Source organism: Fusarium falciforme, chromosome 5, assembly GCF_026873545.1.
Source record: "Fusarium falciforme chromosome 5, complete sequence".
In the NCBI taxonomy this organism is placed as follows: domain Eukaryota; kingdom Fungi; phylum Ascomycota; class Sordariomycetes; order Hypocreales; family Nectriaceae; genus Fusarium; species Fusarium falciforme.
The window spans coordinates 623,528-641,553 of record NC_070548.1 but is presented as its reverse complement, the minus strand read 5'-3'; the positions used below and the strand labels follow the sequence as shown (position 1 = coordinate 641,553).

The following is an 18,026-nucleotide window of genomic DNA, read 5'->3' as shown; positions in this document are numbered from 1 at the left end:
TGGCCAAGCCACCCCAGGCGTTTTCCAACGAAGTGACTCTGATTGACGAGTCATTTTATCTCTCTAGTTGATAAGCAAGGTCAGGTTGGCTTTTGTTCTGACTCAAATTGCCTCCCACACTGTTCGTCGCCTGAGTCTTCAACATGCCTTCTGAGCAACCCCGCGGGGAATGTCCGGAACTCATAACGCCCGAAACAGATCCGATCGCAGTTAACAAACTCGTCAACGACACGATAGAGCAGCTCAGGGGGGCTGATACCTGTTCTACAAGTCTACAACCTACCAATGGCCGTCGCCCCAAGAGGAAAAGGACAGTGTCCTTATCTGATATATCGGAAATCTCCAGCCGCGTTAACGACTATGGCCGCAGCTTCTGGGAAGAGCAAACAATACAAACGTCCGTAAGAGATTCACAAAGTTTGTCGGTCTTCGGAACATGGGTCCCGGAGACTCAACTACCCGGGAAGGTTGAGATTGAGTCATTGTCCAACGAGCTCAGCAAAGCCATGGTGCGGCATTACAACGACAGAACCAAGGACTGGATACCGCTAAGCAAACTGAGACGGATCTGTAGCTCTCATGCCGTTGCCGAGGAGCTGAAAGGCAAGGTTGACGCATCTCAAATGGAAAACTACAAAGCCTACGTCTGTGGCAAGACTCCCAATGACTTCAAGGACGGACAGTCAGCATACATTGTTTTTGCAATACTCGTCAGAACGGGGCGACTGGACATGCTGCATAAATTTTTCACGGCAAAAGTCTATGACAGACACTTCCCTTTCATCTATGGGGATGGTGATATGCTTCAACCGCGCAACAAAAGTCCTCAAGGGCATGATAGACCTCGTTTCCCTTCAACGGACAGGACCTTCATGACTCAGTTCTACGCGGAACAGTGGCGTTTCAACGTTCCCATCATAGCAATGGCTGACCATGGGCAACCCGTTGAATATGAGCTCCATTCTGAGACCATCATGCCGTGGACATCTTGTCGCCTTCTCGACGAACAAGGTTGGCATGCTGATGTTTTCGAGATCGAGATTCATCCAGACCACCATCACTTTGTGAGCAACTACCCCCGAATAGAGGCTTTCATCTCTAAGAGGACGATAATTGTCTCTGACTCGTGCCACTAGACTGGGCACGACCTGTTTGCCCTCAAGACGCTCTCCTCTAATGACCCGAGAGAGTTTCGTCGAGAGATTTACGCACTCAGAAAGGCTACGCCTGGGCGTCATGTGATTGAGCTCTTTGCGACCTTTGAATGCGGCGACAAATTCTCTTTCCTCTTTCCCTGGGCGGAAGGAGGAAATCTGGGCAAGTTCATGGAGATGCACCCTTCGCAACTCTTCCCTGCGACTACCAATTACTCGGCTACCAGTTACTCGGCGATCCTCACCCGATGGATTGCCAAGCAATGCGCTGGAATCGCCGAGGGCCTACACGGGATTCACAACGCCAAACCGGCGGTCCGGCGTAAGTTCGACACCCCTAACAAAGACTGGAAGGACAACTACGGCATCCACAAGGATATAAAGCCAGGGAATATCCTTCGCTTCATGAACAAAAATCTCAGTGGGGATCTTGGCGAGCTCAAGCTGGCCGATTTTGGCTTGACCAAGTTCCACACAGCGTCTAAGAGATCTGCACAGCCCGGAAAAGAAGAAAGGTATGAATCCTATGGTGCACCCGAACAGACGAGAAAGGGGCCCTTGGTTTCTAGAAAAGCAGACATCTGGGCTCTGGGCTGTGTCTTCTTGATGCTCTTGACATGGGCCATCCGGGGCCCAGGAGCCCTCAGAAGATTTGAATGCGCTCGCTTGAATGAACGAGGAGCTAAGCTCAACTGGACCCGGGACACGTTTTTCAGAAGTGGTGCCCAGGAAGCCGGCGATTCACCTTATGACGGCATTATTCTGAAGCAAGCTGTGAGACTTGTAAGTTGCATCTTCCCATGTTCCTCCTCGCCGAGACTAACGGGCTGAACAGCGTGTCCAACTCAACAAGGAGGCAGTCTCTACAGCTGACGGTGAAACCAACTACCTCATTGAGTTTCTCAACTTCATCCTCTCTCACATGCTGGTCATTGGCAGGGAACAGCGCGCCACGTCCGAGGTGGTCTACAAGTTTCTCAGCGAGAAGATGGAACAATACAACGAAACCGGCTATAATGTTACTCTTCCCACTTTGGATGGGTCTCAGAGCACGGATGAGCCAGAATGTACTTGTGATCATGAGGAGAGCGAGTTTCACTGCCAGTACCAGAACGGCATACCCCCTGGGGTTGATGTTTAGCAGCCTTGGATGGGCCCAATAGAAGGGGGTTTGAGTTACATCTCAAGCAGTGTATAGCCTCGCTTCATATATATAACTTAGCAAGATAGAATAATAAGCCATCCGATCCTACTCTTGAATTGCAAAGCAACCTTTTTACTAGTTACCTAACGCGGAAGTGACGCCGCAACTCCCAGCAAGAGGTTCTGCGTCACAAGCCCGACTGAGGACCAGAACTTTTACCACCGAGACGAGCTCCATATGGGGCCCCAAGACTGTTAGAGTTTCTCATGGAACTGTAATCGTGGATGTAGTCCCTCAATATCCCTCGACCGAGGTAAATTTCCTGGCCGTTGACGGTGACATGAAGCCTTCGTGATGGCTCACCAGTGCGAGGGGAAGGGCCGACTTGAAGGGCCTTGAATGGAGAGTTTAAGGCTTGCTCACTGGGGTTTTCAGTGAAATCGTACGAAGACCGAGCTGAACTGTTGTCTTTATGAAGACGACTGAACCAGAGAGGAGTCTTGCCCCACAGCCATTTGGGAGGATGAGGTCCTTAGCAAGCTACCATCGGGCCAGGTCTTGACTCAATCGTCTTAAACCCAATTCTGAACATTCGGGCAGTAGAGTTGGTAACTGGAAGTTGTGCTGGCTTCGGCCAACGACTCAAGCACCCATCAAGAAGGACCACACACCTGGAAATCGCAAGGGCAGGAAGTATAAATCTCAGACCACTGCTAAAGTTGAAGATAGGAAGGAATATGACATCGTTAAGGATTCCAATAAGCTACATTGACTTATCGGGGGAAGACGACTGTCAGCAGGCCAATTACAATGGCTGAATGGGGCGTTAGGTGTCGCTCTATACAGGTTACTTTGTCCTTCGTGCATAACTTACCTTTAATATGTCCCTCAAGAGATCCTGCTTGAACGGTAGGAACATCAGTATTAGGTCATCTTTACTTCTACGGTTCAGCATTCTCTCCCTAGTGTAGTTGCGACTTCCACAGATACGCAACGTGATCCTGTCAATTCGTGCACCTTAGAACGCCTCAACGGCCCATCTCGTTATAGCGCTGGTCGTAGCATGTTCAGTGGTTCCAATTCCACCTACTCCTATTGCTGCTACCAGCCGCGTGGCAGTCCGGGAGTACTGGCTGGCTCTGGTTCGTCAGCCTCTGTTGTCTGGCCCCTGTAATAGATCTTTACGAGGCCGCTTTATTGGTACTATGAACGAGTAAGGCGGAATCATCAACCAAGTGTCGTTTACGACTCGATTCATGAGAGTTTCTGAAGCCGCGTGGTTGGAGTCGGTTGAAATTCGAACCCTCTTCTGCCGAGGCACTTGCTGTCTACCTTGAATCGTTTTGTGGCCGACATACGACCTTCCTCTTTGTCTATTGGGATGAAATGGCCAGGAGTCCGACATGCGGTTCGCGAAGAAGGGATATTCCATATATGTCCTGATACTTCTATCGCCGGGATATCGCGAGGCAAGCCCAACTCATCAGCGGCTTGGTCCCCCTGAGGATGACTGTCGGGGCAGCTTGTCTAGGCAAAATTCGATATGTGGATAGCAGATATAAGAGCGCTCAAGAGATGTTGGTGTAGACTAAAAGGGGATAGGGAGGGGTGCGAGCAAGCGGCAGTGATAGGATACCCTGTGGAGGATCTCATGTCGAGCCAGTCTCGAGATCAATCTGCTCTGCACGGGTCCAGCCATTGCTAAACTTTTTCATGAGCCACTTCAACAGTTAGCATGGTGTTTGATGGTCCATGATGGGGAAATAAACTAACCTCGAGTGTAGGCACGTAGAGTGTCTGCACCAGTCCGCAGAGTCCGATGGTGAGAGGGATCAGCTGGCCTGTCGAATTCACATCATATACCCCCCGACGCCGTTCCAGTACAGAGTCAACTCAATTCCCGTGATGGAATAGACCAGCGAAAAGACTCTCAGATACGGCACCAAGACTTTCACAGTCCTTGCTTCCAGTCAGATGGCCCAATTCGAGATATGGCATAACATCACATACCACTGTACCTTTTCTCTCCTAGCGTTTCGCTCCAAGTCTTTTGACTGAGAAGGGGTCCTGTTGAACCTTCGAAGATATCGAATGGCCCTAGCCAGCCGGGACTCGTTGCTTATGGGATAGTTGCAGGGGGCTACCGCCAGACAATACACGGCAAACCCCCAAACCCATCCTATCGTGACCAATATGGAACAGAATGCAAAGTATCACGATGCTGACTTGAGAGGGGAGAGGATGGCATTTTCGTTACCATGATGGGAGGACAGAAGTGTCGCTTGATACCTAGGCTGACTTGACTTGATCACCCAGCATACTCGACGATCCAGGGGCCGCCATCGATACTATAACAAACAACATGGATATGAGTATCGAGTACACATACTCCCTTGTGAGTGCTCTATCCAACAAGGGCTTTTGACATGAAGAGGCTAAAATGGAAATATGCTTATTGTACCATGTCTAGGTGCATGTAAGCGACGATTTATCTCACCACTGTACCATCCAGCCTCCAGCCTCAGGTGGTCAAGACAGGTTGGGCTGAATGGCGTGAGATGCGGTACGTCTGCGAGAGGGCTGAGCCGATTGCAACATTCCACCAAGGCCGTACAGTTGAGGCTCAAGACCTAAGAAATAGTTGATCGCCATGTCCGAGGTGTATCACAGCTCATGTCACCATCAGCTCCCTCATTGAGCAAAAGCGTCGAGGTTTCAACAAGCGGCGTCGACAAGTTTGGTCAGACTGACGGTGTACAGTGAAACCTTGCTGCCACATGGGGGGGAAGCATTAAAAAGCCTCAACCCTTATCATCAAGCAAGGGTTTGAGAAAATTCCCATTTCGCGATTATTTTCAACGGCCAAGATCCCGGGGCCCTTGCTTAGCTCGTGGCCTGAGCCGCCGTGACGGTCACCCGAAAGCTAAACGCCGATGGCTGCGGGGGAGGGGATTCGAAGAGCATTTCGGCTTTGCCAGTGGATGCTTTTGAGTTTTGTCTGTTTTCTTTTGAGCTTGCCTAGACTCTGATTTGGTTAGTTTGTCGTTGGAAGGTTTCTGGAGAGAGAAGCTGTTGCAAATCCAATTTCTCAACGGTCATCCCACCTGTTCATGCGCCTTTTTTATTGAAGCTGCAAAAGCTGAGATTGCATGCCGCTCCACGGTGTTGGCTGATCAAAGCCCCTTATAGAAATATCCTTGTGAGGAACAAAATTCGGATCGGTCGGAAGACGTGGGATTGAGCCCCGAGACAGTTACATGCATGATGGCTGCGATTATGCAGGCACATGGATTGTTACATGGAACGCCTCGACGATCCTTACAAACCCCATCCTTGCAGCTGAAGAAACACCCGCTAGACAAGAACAAGAAGGCGGCGGACAGGCCGAGGCGAGGCTGTTGCAATTTCGTCGCGCGTGAGCGGTTCCGAGTGCCAGGATCCGTCGCCACCATGATCTGCATCCTCGCAGGCGCTGACCTATCACAACTCTTCTCGCGAGGGGCTAGAAACCACTTGGAGGGGATTCCCAGGCCGGGGAGCGATCCGTCCCTCCACAGCATCATCCTCTCCCCATGGGGCTCCCCTAATGATGTGACTGTTGTGTCCTTAGAGCCTGACGGGTCTGGAGAAAGAAGGAAAACCTCGTCCACTCGGACACACCTCGAGTCATTCTAGAAGTCTACATAGCTGTCAAATGCCCGTTTGACCCTCTTCTTGTCTCCTCTTGGCCATACTTGCTTCTGCCGTCGTCCATCGACGACACGCTCATGCGGGACCGTCTCGATACCCACAATCATGCATCACCATGAGGGATGATACCCCCAATATCATCGCCGCAGCCGCCGTGACGCTCCCTCTGGCCACTGTTGCCCTCCTCCTCCGACTCCTCTCGCGTCGAATCACAAAGACTGGATATGGCTGGGACGATGTGTTTGCCATTGTGGGCTGGGTAGGTCGCGAGCTCGACCATCAGATGCGCGAATATCCTGAATAACCTCATTTTTTAGATCGGCTCATTGGCACTCTTGATCAATGGCATGATCTGTAAGCGCAGCTCGCTCCTCGATCATAGCCCTTCTGACATCGTGTAGGGATTCGCAATGGACTCGGCCGACCCATGGACTACAACCTCTCCAAGGACTACACGTACGCGGATAAGCAGCGGACTGCTTGGTTGCAGATCTGGTGCACGAGCATGACCTATACATTTGCCATCGCCTTTTCCAAGTTTGCGATTCTTACCTTTTACTGGCGACTCTTTCAATATTCCGACATTCGCGTCCCGATTCAGGTGCTCTCAGCCGTCACCGTAAGCTGGTTCTTCCTCCGACTCTTGATGGTGACACTCCAATGCATTCCCACTTCAGCCTTTTGGGAAGAGCCCCTTGAGACAAAGACTCAAAAGTGTCATGTTCGCGAATCCGCCTTCTTCTTCTCGACCGTCTTGACGCACGTCCTGATCGACTGCGCCATCCTCGCTCTGCCCGCCATCGAAGTCGGTAGGCTTCATCTTCCGAAGGGTCAAAAGGTTGCCGTAATTGCCTTGTTCGCGTTTGGCGCTGTGTAAGTGTGTAGCTTGAGGCTTGCTAGAGTCTCGCTGACTGGTACCAGGACCTGCCTCGCCTCCATCTTTGTCCTCATCGAATCGTTCAAGTACAAATCGGACTCGCCAGAGCCGACGCTGCAATTCGGTCCTCACTACGCCTGGTCCATTTCGGAATGCAACTTGGCCGTGATAGCTGGTATGCTGTCAAGTCTTCGCGTGGTTGACGGGTTACTGATCAATGTAATAGCTTCCCTGCCGATGCTCCGACCGATCGCCCGAAAGATCATCCCGGGATCATTCCTCAGCTCCAACAGCGGCGGCGGCCAATCGACCAAAGTCAGCGCGCCCTTCAGCAACGGCATCAAGCTCACGGGCATCACCAAGACCAGAGAGCGCGACGGCGACGGCTCAAGCTCAACACACGAGCTCACACCGGGAATGGATCCTGGACCGTCAGACTTTGATGCGCCCGACTGGCCGCACAGCGCGCAGACGGTGATATCGAGCCCTTGGCGAAAGTACACGTCATCCCGGGACTTTCAGGACCTGGAGCAGGGCGGCGGCATCCACGTACATAATGAGACGGCAATAAATGTCGAACGGATATGACGACTATGAGCTGGGGCAAGGGGCAACCCTAGGCGTTTTGTCTTCTATTAGAGCATGATTTGATACAGAGATACCAAATACAATACCATTAAATATGCTCATGGAACTCGCCGAGAGAGTTGATCAGCAATGCTTGTTGCAGACAAGACACACCCTAGTGCCCCATTCCAGGCAACTGGGTTGATGAACCAGCACACCGGTACCGAACGATGCAGGTGGCGTTCCGAGGTGTGCCTCCCACCTGCAGACTCGTACAGTGTCTAGTTCCATCCAGGACTGATAGACACGGTGCTTGAGGTATCACTGAGCAAACAGTGTCGTAACGGCGCTCACCTTGACTCACCGAGGTGATAGGTCGCGGCTACGCTAGCCTCGAAGCCAAAGCCGCGAAAGTACTTGACCTGGTCACAAGAACCATCTCATTTAGATCTGGATCTTCGGCATAGATGATCTTGAACCGACCAAATCTCCAGCTCCAGGGGCATCTGAGGGCAATAAATGCTAGGGAAGAAGACGTAATAGCCGAGCTCGGCAATGTAATCCTTCCTCACGGCTTCACCATGCCGGGTTTCAATGTCCGGCGTCCGAATATTATCGTTTAGCCGTTTGGAATCGCAGACTCACCATTCGCCGAGGGTACGTAGCTTTCACTTCCTGACGTCGACTTGACTTTCCTCGGACTTGTAAAGCCTCTCACTTAACCAAGGTTCTTTGCTCGAGTCGAACCATTACCTTTTCCCTTTGCCCGTTCAATCGCAACACCAAGAGAGATAGAGTCCGTGCGATGCTCGAAGAAGCTCGGTTAGATTAATCCCGACTTGATCTTCCCCTCAAGCTGTAGCTCTGTCCTTTCTTGTCACCATCAATCTACGGACCAGAGTAAAGATGGCTTCCGCTATACGATTCAAGGCTGTCGCTGGCCTCGCCGGCCTCTCGCGCGCAATCCCTCGAGCCCACGCCAATGCCTTCCTCTGCCACCGTGGCGCAATCGACACACAGCGTCGCCTCTTTGGCATCTCGAGAGTTCTTAATGGCGAACTCATCGTCAAGGTGCCCCCGATGGCCGAGTCCCTTAACGAGGGCACACTAGCCAGCTTGACCAAGAAGGTCGGCGAGACCATTGAAGCCGACGAGGAGCTTGCCAGCATCGAGACTGACAAGATCGACATTTCCGTCCCCGCCCCCGAGACTGCCGTCATCGCCGAATACTTTGCTGCCGAGGGAGATACTGTTGTAGTCGGTCAAGATCTTGCGCGCATCGTGACGGGCGGCGAGGCCAGTGCTCCCAAGAGCGAGGGAGAGGGAGAGGCTCAGCAACCACCCAAGGAGGAGCCCAAGCAAGAGACGAAGCCTTCAGAGCCTGCCAAGGCTGAGGAGAACCATACCAAGGAGCAGACGCCTCCTCACGAGCCTCCCAGAGCCGCCAAGAAGCCCGCCGAGTCGAAGCCTGCGGCCAGGCCCGAGCCTGCCGCTCCCGCGAGCGCATTCACCGGAGGCCCCGCAAGAACCGAGCGAGTTGTAAGTGTTGGAGATGTCGCAATTGCCATACATAACTAATGGGATTTGTCGCGCAGGAGAAAATGAGCCGTATGCGAAGGACTATCGCGAGCCGCCTCAAGCAATCCCAAAACACCTGCGCCTCCCTCACCACCATCCAAGAAGTCGACATGACTAACCTCATGGCCTGGCGAGCCAAGTACAAGGAGGAAGTTGCCGAGAAGTATGGCGTGCGCCTGGGTTACATGGGTGCCTTCACCAAGGCCACGACTCTGGCTGCTCTGGAGATTCCTCAGATCAACGCTGCCATTGATACGGACAAGGAGATCACCACGTGGCGAGACTATGTCGATATCAGCATTGCTGTGTCGGCACCCAAGGGTCTTGTGACGCCTGTGCTGAGGAACACGCATACGCTGAGCATTGTTGAGCTGGAGCGAGAGGTGGCTACTCTGGCCAAGAAGGTGAGAATAAAGAAGCCTAAGAGTGATGAATGCGCTAACTGTATAAAGGCCCGCGATGCAAAGCTCACTATGGAGGATCTTGAGGGCGGCAACTACTCCATCAGCAACCCCGGCATCTTTGGCTCCATGTTTGGAACCCCCGTCATCAACTATCCCCAGTCCGCCGTCTTTAACATGAACGGTATCCAACAACGCGTCATGGCTATTAATGGCCAGGCCGAAATTCGACCTGTAAGTCTACACACATCTATTCCGTCTCACAAGCTAACGCCTTGTTTCCACAGATGATGTACATCAGCTTGACCTATGATCACCGTCTCATTGATGGTCGGGAGGCTGTCAGCTTCCTCAACATTGTCAAGCAGTATATCGAGGATCCCTCCCGAATGCTTCTTGCGTAAAGGAGGCCTTTATGTAGCATTTGTATTGTAGTAAAAAAAGGACTTTATGGGCTCAGGCGCAACTTGTCTGTGAAGGGCTGCATGGATTGGCGCTTTTTGTAGACTTGGACTTAATACAGGCGTTTGACTGCCAATATCTACTAAATCATGATACTCTACAAGTGAACAACTCGGTCGATTGTCCTCCCCCAGACCCTGTAGCATATCGAAGACGGGAAAGGCGTTATGCTCAATACATATTGTTTACAAGTTGCATAACGAGAAGCCATTCCCAAGGTTCCGCCATTTGCTATGGTGAGTCGGCTACTCGGCCATTAAAAGACCGACAAAGCGAGCTCTTCGAGTCTCCGCCTCTCTCGCCCACTCACCCTCGGATGTCGCACCCGAAAACCTTCCTTTTGCCTCCCATGATTCGCCCGCACCAGACCTTCATCCAGCTATCCGCCCCTAAACGCCTTTGCCAACTCGCCTAGCCTTCGGGTCATTTATCTATAGCCATGGGATTGCCGTGGATGTTGTCACGGCATTGCCGCGGGCTGCATGGATCTTGGCCTGGATACAAGTCCCGGCCTCCATGAATGACTTGCTTCGATCCGATCTTTGATCCATCTTGTACCTCGATGGACTTTTCATAAGGTTGATTGACATTTTGAACATCAAATCTCTGTCACTATGTTGCGGTCAGCTCGTTCTGCTTCTGCCGGTGGTAGGAGGCTTGTTCGTGGAGTCTGTTGCCAACACCAGCTGACACGGGGCCTCACGACGCTCAAAACTACCCAGACCATTAGAAAAGATGGAGGTAGGAATTATGCCACGGCGCATGCAGAGGCGGTAGCTCCTTCGGAGCCCCCAGTAAGTACACTGCACTTGTTAACGAGGTCTTTTTCATGCGACTTACACTGTTTAGACACAGGCGGAGTCCTTTCTCCAGGGAGGTGCCGCTTCATACATTGATGAGATGTATCAGTCTTGGAGAGAGTCTCCGGAGTCTGTCCATGTATCATGGAGGACCTACTTCCGCAACATGGAGGATAGATCACAGTCACCCGCCCAGGCTGTCCAATTGCCCCCAGGCTACTTGTCACCTCGCGATCCAGCTCTGCAATCTCAAGTTCATCCGTCGCAAGGTAGCCAGGTGACAGACCAGCTGAAGCTGAGCAAACTTGTTGCTGCGTATCAATCACATGGACATCACATCGCCAACATCGACCCCCTTGGACTTCGCAAGAATGGACAGGCTCCTCACGCCGAGCATCCGGAAGAGTTGAACCCCGCCTATCACGGCTTCACTGCCGCCGATCTAAACCGGGAATTCACTCTCGGCCCGGATCTTTTGCCTCATTTCGCAGCCCAGGGCCGCAAGTCGATGACCCTGAGGGAGATTGTGTCCGCATATGAGTCGATGTACTGCGGCAACTATGGCATCGAGTATTCACATATCCCAAGCGCTGAGAAACGCGAATGGCTTCGTGAAAGACTCGAAGTTCCAACCCCTTTCAAGTTCTCCCCAGATGAGAAGAAGCGCATCCTGGATAGTCTCATCTGGAGCACCGGCTTTGAGCGCTTCATTGCTACCAAGTTCCCCACTGAGAAGCGGTTTGGCCTTGATGGTGCTGAGGGTCTTGCTCCTGGTGTTACTTCTCTTATCGACCAGAGTGTCGATGTTCACGGTATTGAGGATATTGTTATTGGGAGCTGTCATCGAGGAAGATTGACCATGCTGGGTACTGTCTATGGCAAGCCCCGCGAAGCGATTCTCGCCGAGTTTGGGGGACGAGTCACTGCTGATCTTCCTGGTATGGCCGGTGATGTCAAGTACCACCTTGGACACGACGGTCATCGCATCACTCCTGAAGGCCACCGTGTTTCTCTATCCCTCCTTGCAAATCCGTCACATCTCGAAGCGGTCGATCCTGTCGCAACTGGCTCTGCCTATGCCACCCAGAAGCTGCGCGGAGACAAGGACCGCACCCGTGCTATGTGTCTTGCCTTGCACGGTGATGCTGCTTTCGCTGGTCAAGGAGTCGTCTATGAGACTCTTGGTCTCTCAAGACTTGACGGATATCAAGTCGGCGGCACCATTCGCATCATCGTCAACAACCAGATCGGCTTCACGACTGATGCAGAGTGCTCGCGATCCACTCCCTACGCCTCGGATCTAGCGAAGTACACCGACTCGCCAATCATCCACGTCAATGCCGACGATGTCGAAGCCGTCACCTTTGTTTGCCAGCTGGCCGCCGACTGGAGAGCTCGCTTCCAGGAGGACATTGTCATCGATCTCGTCTGCTACCGCAAATTCGGCCACAATGAATTCGACCAGCCAAACTTTACGCAGCCCATGATGTACAAGCAGGTTGCTGATCAAACTCCGACATTGGAGTTGTACATCAACAAGCTTGTGCAGGAAGGTACCTTTACCGCTGCTGAGATCGAGGAGCAGAGGAAGTGGGTGTGGGATAGACTCAATGAGAACTTTGAGGCCAGCAAGACATACGTCTCGGAGAGAAAGAACTTTCCACCTGGTTGGGATTCTCTTCCTTCTCCGGCTTCTCTGGCTGTTGAGAAGTATCCCGTCACTCAAACAGCTGTTGAGCATGCCACGCTCAAGTCCATCGCGGACAAGGTCAACACCGTACCCGAAGGGTTTGAGCTCCATCAAAGCTTGCAGCGTATCCTTGCCGGACGTTTGAGCAGCTTTGACCAGGGTTCTGTTGATTGGTCTACTGCCGAGGCATTGGCTTTCGGAACCCTCTGTCTTGAAGGCCACTCTATTCGTCTGACGGGTCAGGACGTCCAGCGTGGAACATTTTCACAGCGCCACTCTGTCCTGCACAACCAAGCCACGGGCGAGACATGGACGCCTTTGAACACTCTTTCTGAGGAGCAATCTCCTTACGAAGCCATCAACTCACCCCTCAGCGAATTTGGTGCCCTCGGTTTCGAATACGGCGTGACACTCGCGGACCCGAACCCCCTCGTTATGTGGGAAGCCCAATTTGGCGACTTTGCCAACAATGCCCAGGTGATGCTGGACAACTTTATTGTCGCCGGCGAGTCCAAGTGGCTTGATCGGTCAGGCATCGTTCTCTCCCTGCCTCACGGATATGATGGCCAGGGAGCGGAGCACTCTTCGGCTCGGCTGGAGAGGTTCTTGTTGATGTGTAATGAAGAGGGCAGGTCTTGGCCTAGTGAAGAGGCTATTGACCGAGCGCATCAGGATTCTAACGTGGAAATTGTTTGCATGACTTCACCGGCCAATTACTTCCATGTGCTGCGTCGTCAGCTGAAGCGAGAGTACCGCAAGCGTAAGTCAAGAAACCTTGCCATCACACGAAATTCACTAACAGTTATATCTAGCATTGGTCATCTTCTTCTCAAAGTCTCTTCTCCGCCATCCCATCGCCAGATCCGACATCTCACTCTTCACTGATCCCTCTGCCACCTTCCAGCCTGTTCTTGCCGACCCGGAACACGAAGCCGGCGGAATAGATAGCGAGGACAAGATCTCTCGTGTCATCTTCTGTTCTGGCCAAGTTTACGCCTCTTTGGTCAAGCATAGAGCCACCAACGGCCTCCGTGATACAGCCATCACACGTATCGAAGAACTGCACCCCTTCCCCTGGCGTGAAGTCAAGGCCAACTTGGAAAAGTACCCCAACGCGCAGAACATCGTCTGGGCACAAGAGGAGCATTACAATGGTGGAGCTTGGCACTATGTTCGCGATCGTTTGGAGGCTGTTCTCCGAGAGTCGGATAGTCTGTCGGCGAGGAGGGTGTTGTATGCTGGAAGGGCTGTGAGTGCGAGCCCGGCTACTGGATTGAAGAAGAAGCATGAGGCGGAGGAGAAGCAGCTGCTTGAGGATGCTTTCAGCGTTCAAGAATGATTTTGTGGTTTGTTGAGCGGGATGCTCCTGGGCAGAAGATGGAACACCAGATTTAAAAGGTACCTACGTTGAGACGGAACTCTCTAGATTGTAGCATTGTCAATTAAGGCATTTCTCTTTACATTCCCAAGCAATGAGAATTCCATATTTCTTAGCAAAGAACACGTTTTTAGCACAAAATCACATTGAGACCAGGGCTGTATATTGTCATAACCCGAGCGGACAGTGGCTGCTTGTCGGAAACACCAACAACTTACATGAGACAACACGATGGAAAGGGCCACATCTTGGGCCTAGAAAGATATTTTTTCAATAATACGTAGAGCCCAAGATGTCTTTTTAAGCTGATATCTCGCTCTTCATGCAAATAGTGCCATTCTTTTCCACTAGCACATCCCAAACCTTTCCACCCTCGGCATCTCGCACACCATCCGTCCGGATGTTGTACGTCTCACCCGCATACAAAGGCGACATGGCCCTATACTTGATATCTCTAGGACCCTCTCCATTTCCATGGATGTCGCGCCAGTAGTTCAGGAGATTGATGAGATTCAGGGGCCCATGAACCACCAGACCAGGGTGATCTTCCACGTTACGAGTCCAGTCCTCGTTGTAGTGGATCATGTGGCCGTTGAATGTGAGAGCAGAGAATCTGAATAGACCAACTGGCGACCATCGAAGTTCTCGGATGGGAGCGCCTGCTGTTGTCAGTGAATGATCGTGTATAGATGGTTCAGAGGACATACCCTCGCTCTTGGTTGCCAAGTCCTTCACAGATGATGGACCACGAGTGACGTTTTCAAGCGGCTTTGGCGGCTCCTTAATGGCATTGAGATCAATCTCAGGTCGAAAGACCCATGATCGTCGATCAGTCAAAGTCAGACCCTTTGGACCCCAAAACTCCTTCTCGACCTCAACCAGAACCATTTCTCCCGCCGAGCGACTCTTCTTGGGAACAGCACTCAGCAACCTTGTCCGCTCTTCAACCTCATCTCCAACTCGGAGGAGAGCACCACTTGATGGCTCTGCCCACTGCATCTTTCCGCCAGCCCACATTCTCCTCGTAAAAGGAGCAGACGCATTAAAAGTCCTGTCTGTTCCATCCGCACCCAGGTCTCCTTCAGTACCATTTGGCGTAAAGTACGCCAGATGATATCCCGGAGGTACAGGAGTTCCAGCTACTGGCGCATTCTCAGAAACGTCTGTGCCGTTGAGGTTGGGACGGCCAAGTGTCAGGGCGAGCTTTTGGAGTTGGTTGGCGTCGATGAGTTGACGACGGACAACTGATTTGTTGGCAAAGTTCTCAAGAAGATAGGATGAAGCATCTGCAGCTGTGGCCTTCTGTAGACTTGAAGAAACTGCGAAACCTCGTCGCTGGCATGATGCTGCCTGAGCAATGCGGCCGGCTTGACGGAGGTGAATCGATTTCGTCATCATGATCCCGCTTCGGAACAATTAACTGAGGCAGAGAAGTATGGTTGAAGGCCCCGGTCAAGGTATTTGGCGGGAATTCCATGTATGTATAATGCTCAACCGGTAACCGGCCAACAAGACGACGGAGTCAGTTCGGTCATGGTCCGGGTGGAGAACGGAGGTGGAACCGGGGCTCCCGGCCATGGTCTCGGCTACTCGAGTTCCCTCCAAGTAACCGAAGTAGCCGGTCTCCACCACAGACTCGGATGCCATCTCCGGAGTTTGATTCACCGCGAACGGCCCAGGATATTGAGACTCTCCATCTGCATCGGATCATTCGCCTGCAGAACCAGGCCGAGATCCGCCATGCCGTCATCGCCCTCCCAGGGTCCATACAAAAGATTGAAGTATTGGTCTTCAAAGACTCTTGTCTGGGCCTGCGTCTGCGGGGTGGGAAAGTCATGTGTCCGCTCTCCCGGACTGGCTGCATCTGCACTTCCTTGCTGGTCTTCCGAAGTCGCTCCTGATTCAAGGTCGGCGATGCTGTGGATGGGTGCGTCGCTCCGTGTTGCGCCGTGTAGTCGCTGGGCAATTGACACGTCGAGATATTGAAGAAACAAATCCAGTACGTTGTTGTTGATCCTCCAGTACTTCTGGATCTCTTGCAGGCCAAGGAGGCACATCTGCGCACGATGCTCAGCGATGCGGCGAGATACATCCACGCCTCGCCTTATGCTTATGGCATGGATGCAGAGGGCGGCAAATAAACTCGTAATTCTAATAGTCGGTGAGCATATGTGCCTCTTTTCATTTATTTATCCAACTTACAAGTGCATCTGTCCATAGCGAAGCGTTCCTTGTGCGAGCATGTCCTCGGCGATTCTGCTAATCTTAGACGCAGCCGCTACGGCGATCTGTCCGCTCTGTTCGTCTTGGCCGTATCTGAGAAACTTGTGTCGATAGATGAGGATCCGAAGATGGCTTCGCAGGTGCTGTTAGTAACGACTTCGGCTACTGGCAGAGATGACATACTTGTAGGCAAGGTGTAGCAGATGCGCCCACACTGAGGCTGTACCATCCTCGACACCACGGTTCATGTCTTCTGGGAGGTTTGCCCTCCAGTCTTCAAGTGCATCACCGACGTCTTGGATCTGCTCAGGGGTCGATGGTTGCCTGCCAGGCGAAAAGTGCACATCGACTACCCGGCCAACTGTTCCAAATAGGTCAATCCATATTCACCTAAGAGTAGGTAAAAGCTGCTTCAGTTACTCACGTATTCGTGCAATATCTACCATCTTGATGGCATATGTGATGTGCTCCGGCTTACAGCAGCCAAAGGGAGAAAAATCCGGATGTTCGGTCTCAGACTCCAGGTCCGTTGGGCTCAGCGGCTCGATATCGCAGTCATCATCTCTGATCCTGCTGGGAAGGCCCAACGAAGCAGCTGCTTGTCGCTCTCGGACCTACAAGAGTCAGACAGCGATCTGGTCGGATAGGAAAGGGACTCACGTAAATGGACCACCAGATCCGCCTCCTAAGACGAGCCTTTTGGGTATCTCTAGTCGTGAACCTCGGTCTGCAAGATGTCAGCCTTTACTTCCTCAACTTGAAACTTTTCAGAAGGGTCAACTCACGATCTATGAAGTCCATATGACTCTGCCACACCAATGACAACTCCCAGCCAATACCGCACATCCCTGACATCAGAGGGACCGCCTCGCCAGAAACTCATAAGAAACAGTGATTGAATTAGGGTAATCTCATCCTTTTCCCAGTCGGCATGAAAAAGAAGTCTTGCACGTGTGTATAGTAACGACTTGGCCTCTGTTCTGTCGCTGAAACCCATGGAGGTGATGGTCGCATTGTCGCAGTATGTCGCCCCGATGAAGAGCATAGACTGCATCAAAAGGTATGAGACCTCGGACGCAGCCAGTTGGCGAGTGAACTCTGCTCTGTCCAATATCGGGAAGCATGGATGAAACCAGGTGAAGTACGCTTGCAGAGCTGGAGTGCAAGCTTGCAGGTCGGGCAATGTGAGGGCGCCCTCATCTCGTAGATATCGTGATGTTCCTACACTGAGACGATCGATGCTGGCGGGAGATGCCCCCTCGGGCATGGACTGAGGTGTGCTGTTGATGGGGAAGAGGAGTCGGGCCTTTTGCTTGCTGCCGTTTTGGCCATCTTGTTCGTCGAGCTGCTCTCCTATACGGGGCATTCCAGGGACCAGGGTAAGAAAGTTGGATTCGCCAAAGAACAAGTTCCCAGGCGCTGCTGAATCTGTCGAAGGTGAAGGACTCCTAGCCGGTATTCTGGTATCGGCAGCATCTCTTTCAGTATGGGGAGTTGCACCTGAAGCCACTGTATGAACAGATGACGTCGGCCGATGAGAGAGGAGTCCCCCATCGCTGCCCTGTACACTTGGACTCAGAGCAGAAGGCCTTTGTTGTTCAATCTGCTTCTGGCGCTTGTTCTTTCGCGGATATCTAGACTAATTGTTAGACCAATATACAATACAAGGAGTATCAAGTCAACTCACCTCCCCCGGCGAGACGGCAACACCTCACAGTTTACCCCTGAAGAAGCACAATTGGAGCAGGGATGGCACTCCGTGACATTGCATCTCACCCGCCGAGAGTTGCACTCACGGCATGCATGTTTCGCGCGGGCACGTTTAGCAGTGCCGGTAGCCTCCGTCGAGGCGTCATCGGTAGCCGCTGATGGGAACATGTCGCATTGATCGGTGTCTTGGCTTGGATCAACAACAATGACACTGGCCATTCGGCTTATTTGGCAGAGTAGCCGGGGGAGAATGTCTTGTTATATGGATTGTGAATTGGTAAGAGAATTGGTAAGAGTCAAGACCCGAGCTTCGGGAGGGACATCCGGGGATGACATTGCCATGGGTCCACTT

General features: G+C 52.2%; 5 protein-coding genes and 1 pseudogene across 6 annotated transcripts, besides 1 other annotated feature; 4 read left to right on the top strand and 2 right to left on the bottom strand.

The window, feature by feature from the left end:
* Window positions 1-143: 143 nt before the first annotated feature.
* Window positions 144-2,295, top strand: NCS54_00644800 (Protein kinase domain-containing protein; the record flags this gene model as incomplete). The annotated part of the gene is made up of 3 exons (XM_053151907.1): window positions 144-1,064; window positions 1,137-1,937; window positions 1,990-2,295. The coding sequence occupies 3 exons, from the start codon at window positions 144-146 to the stop codon at window positions 2,293-2,295; spliced, it is 2,028 nt and encodes a 675-aa protein (XP_053007882.1).
* Window positions 2,296-6,103: 3,808 nt separating this feature from the next.
* NCS54_00644700 (Hypothetical protein) lies at window positions 6,104-7,453 on the top strand (the record flags this gene model as incomplete). Its single annotated transcript, XM_053151906.1, has 5 exons — window positions 6,104-6,247; window positions 6,306-6,342; window positions 6,390-6,861; window positions 6,910-7,040; window positions 7,092-7,453. 5 exons carry the CDS (start codon window positions 6,104-6,106, stop codon window positions 7,451-7,453), a joined length of 1,146 nt encoding a protein of 381 aa, XP_053007881.1.
* Window positions 7,454-8,338: 885 nt separating this feature from the next.
* Window positions 8,339-9,815, top strand: NCS54_00644600 (Dihydrolipoyllysine-residue succinyltransferase; the record flags this gene model as incomplete). The annotated part of the gene is made up of 4 exons (XM_053151905.1): window positions 8,339-8,971; window positions 9,028-9,414; window positions 9,463-9,645; window positions 9,699-9,815. The coding sequence occupies 4 exons, from the start codon at window positions 8,339-8,341 to the stop codon at window positions 9,813-9,815; spliced, it is 1,320 nt and encodes a 439-aa protein (XP_053007880.1).
* Window positions 9,816-10,487: 672 nt separating this feature from the next.
* NCS54_00644500 (Oxoglutarate dehydrogenase) lies at window positions 10,488-13,702 on the top strand (the record flags this gene model as incomplete). Its single annotated transcript, XM_053151904.1, has 4 exons — window positions 10,488-10,521; window positions 10,642-10,667; window positions 10,723-13,123; window positions 13,176-13,702. 4 exons carry the CDS (start codon window positions 10,488-10,490, stop codon window positions 13,700-13,702), a joined length of 2,988 nt encoding a protein of 995 aa, XP_053007879.1.
* A 339-nt stretch (window positions 13,703-14,041) lies between these two features.
* Window positions 14,042-15,139, bottom strand: NCS54_00644400 (Hypothetical protein; the record flags this gene model as incomplete). The annotated part of the gene is made up of 2 exons (XM_053151903.1): window positions 14,042-14,400; window positions 14,449-15,139. 2 exons carry the CDS (start codon window positions 15,137-15,139, stop codon window positions 14,042-14,044), a joined length of 1,050 nt encoding a protein of 349 aa, XP_053007878.1.
* Window positions 15,140-15,402: 263 nt separating this feature from the next.
* NCS54_00644300 lies at window positions 15,403-17,597 on the bottom strand (annotated as a pseudogene). Its single transcript has 6 exons — window positions 16,750-17,597; window positions 16,625-16,691; window positions 16,389-16,578; window positions 16,148-16,325; window positions 15,944-16,096; window positions 15,403-15,892 (listed from the first exon to the last, which is right to left on the bottom strand).
* Window positions 15,403-17,597: a sequence feature.
* Window positions 17,598-18,026: the final 429 nt, after the last annotated feature.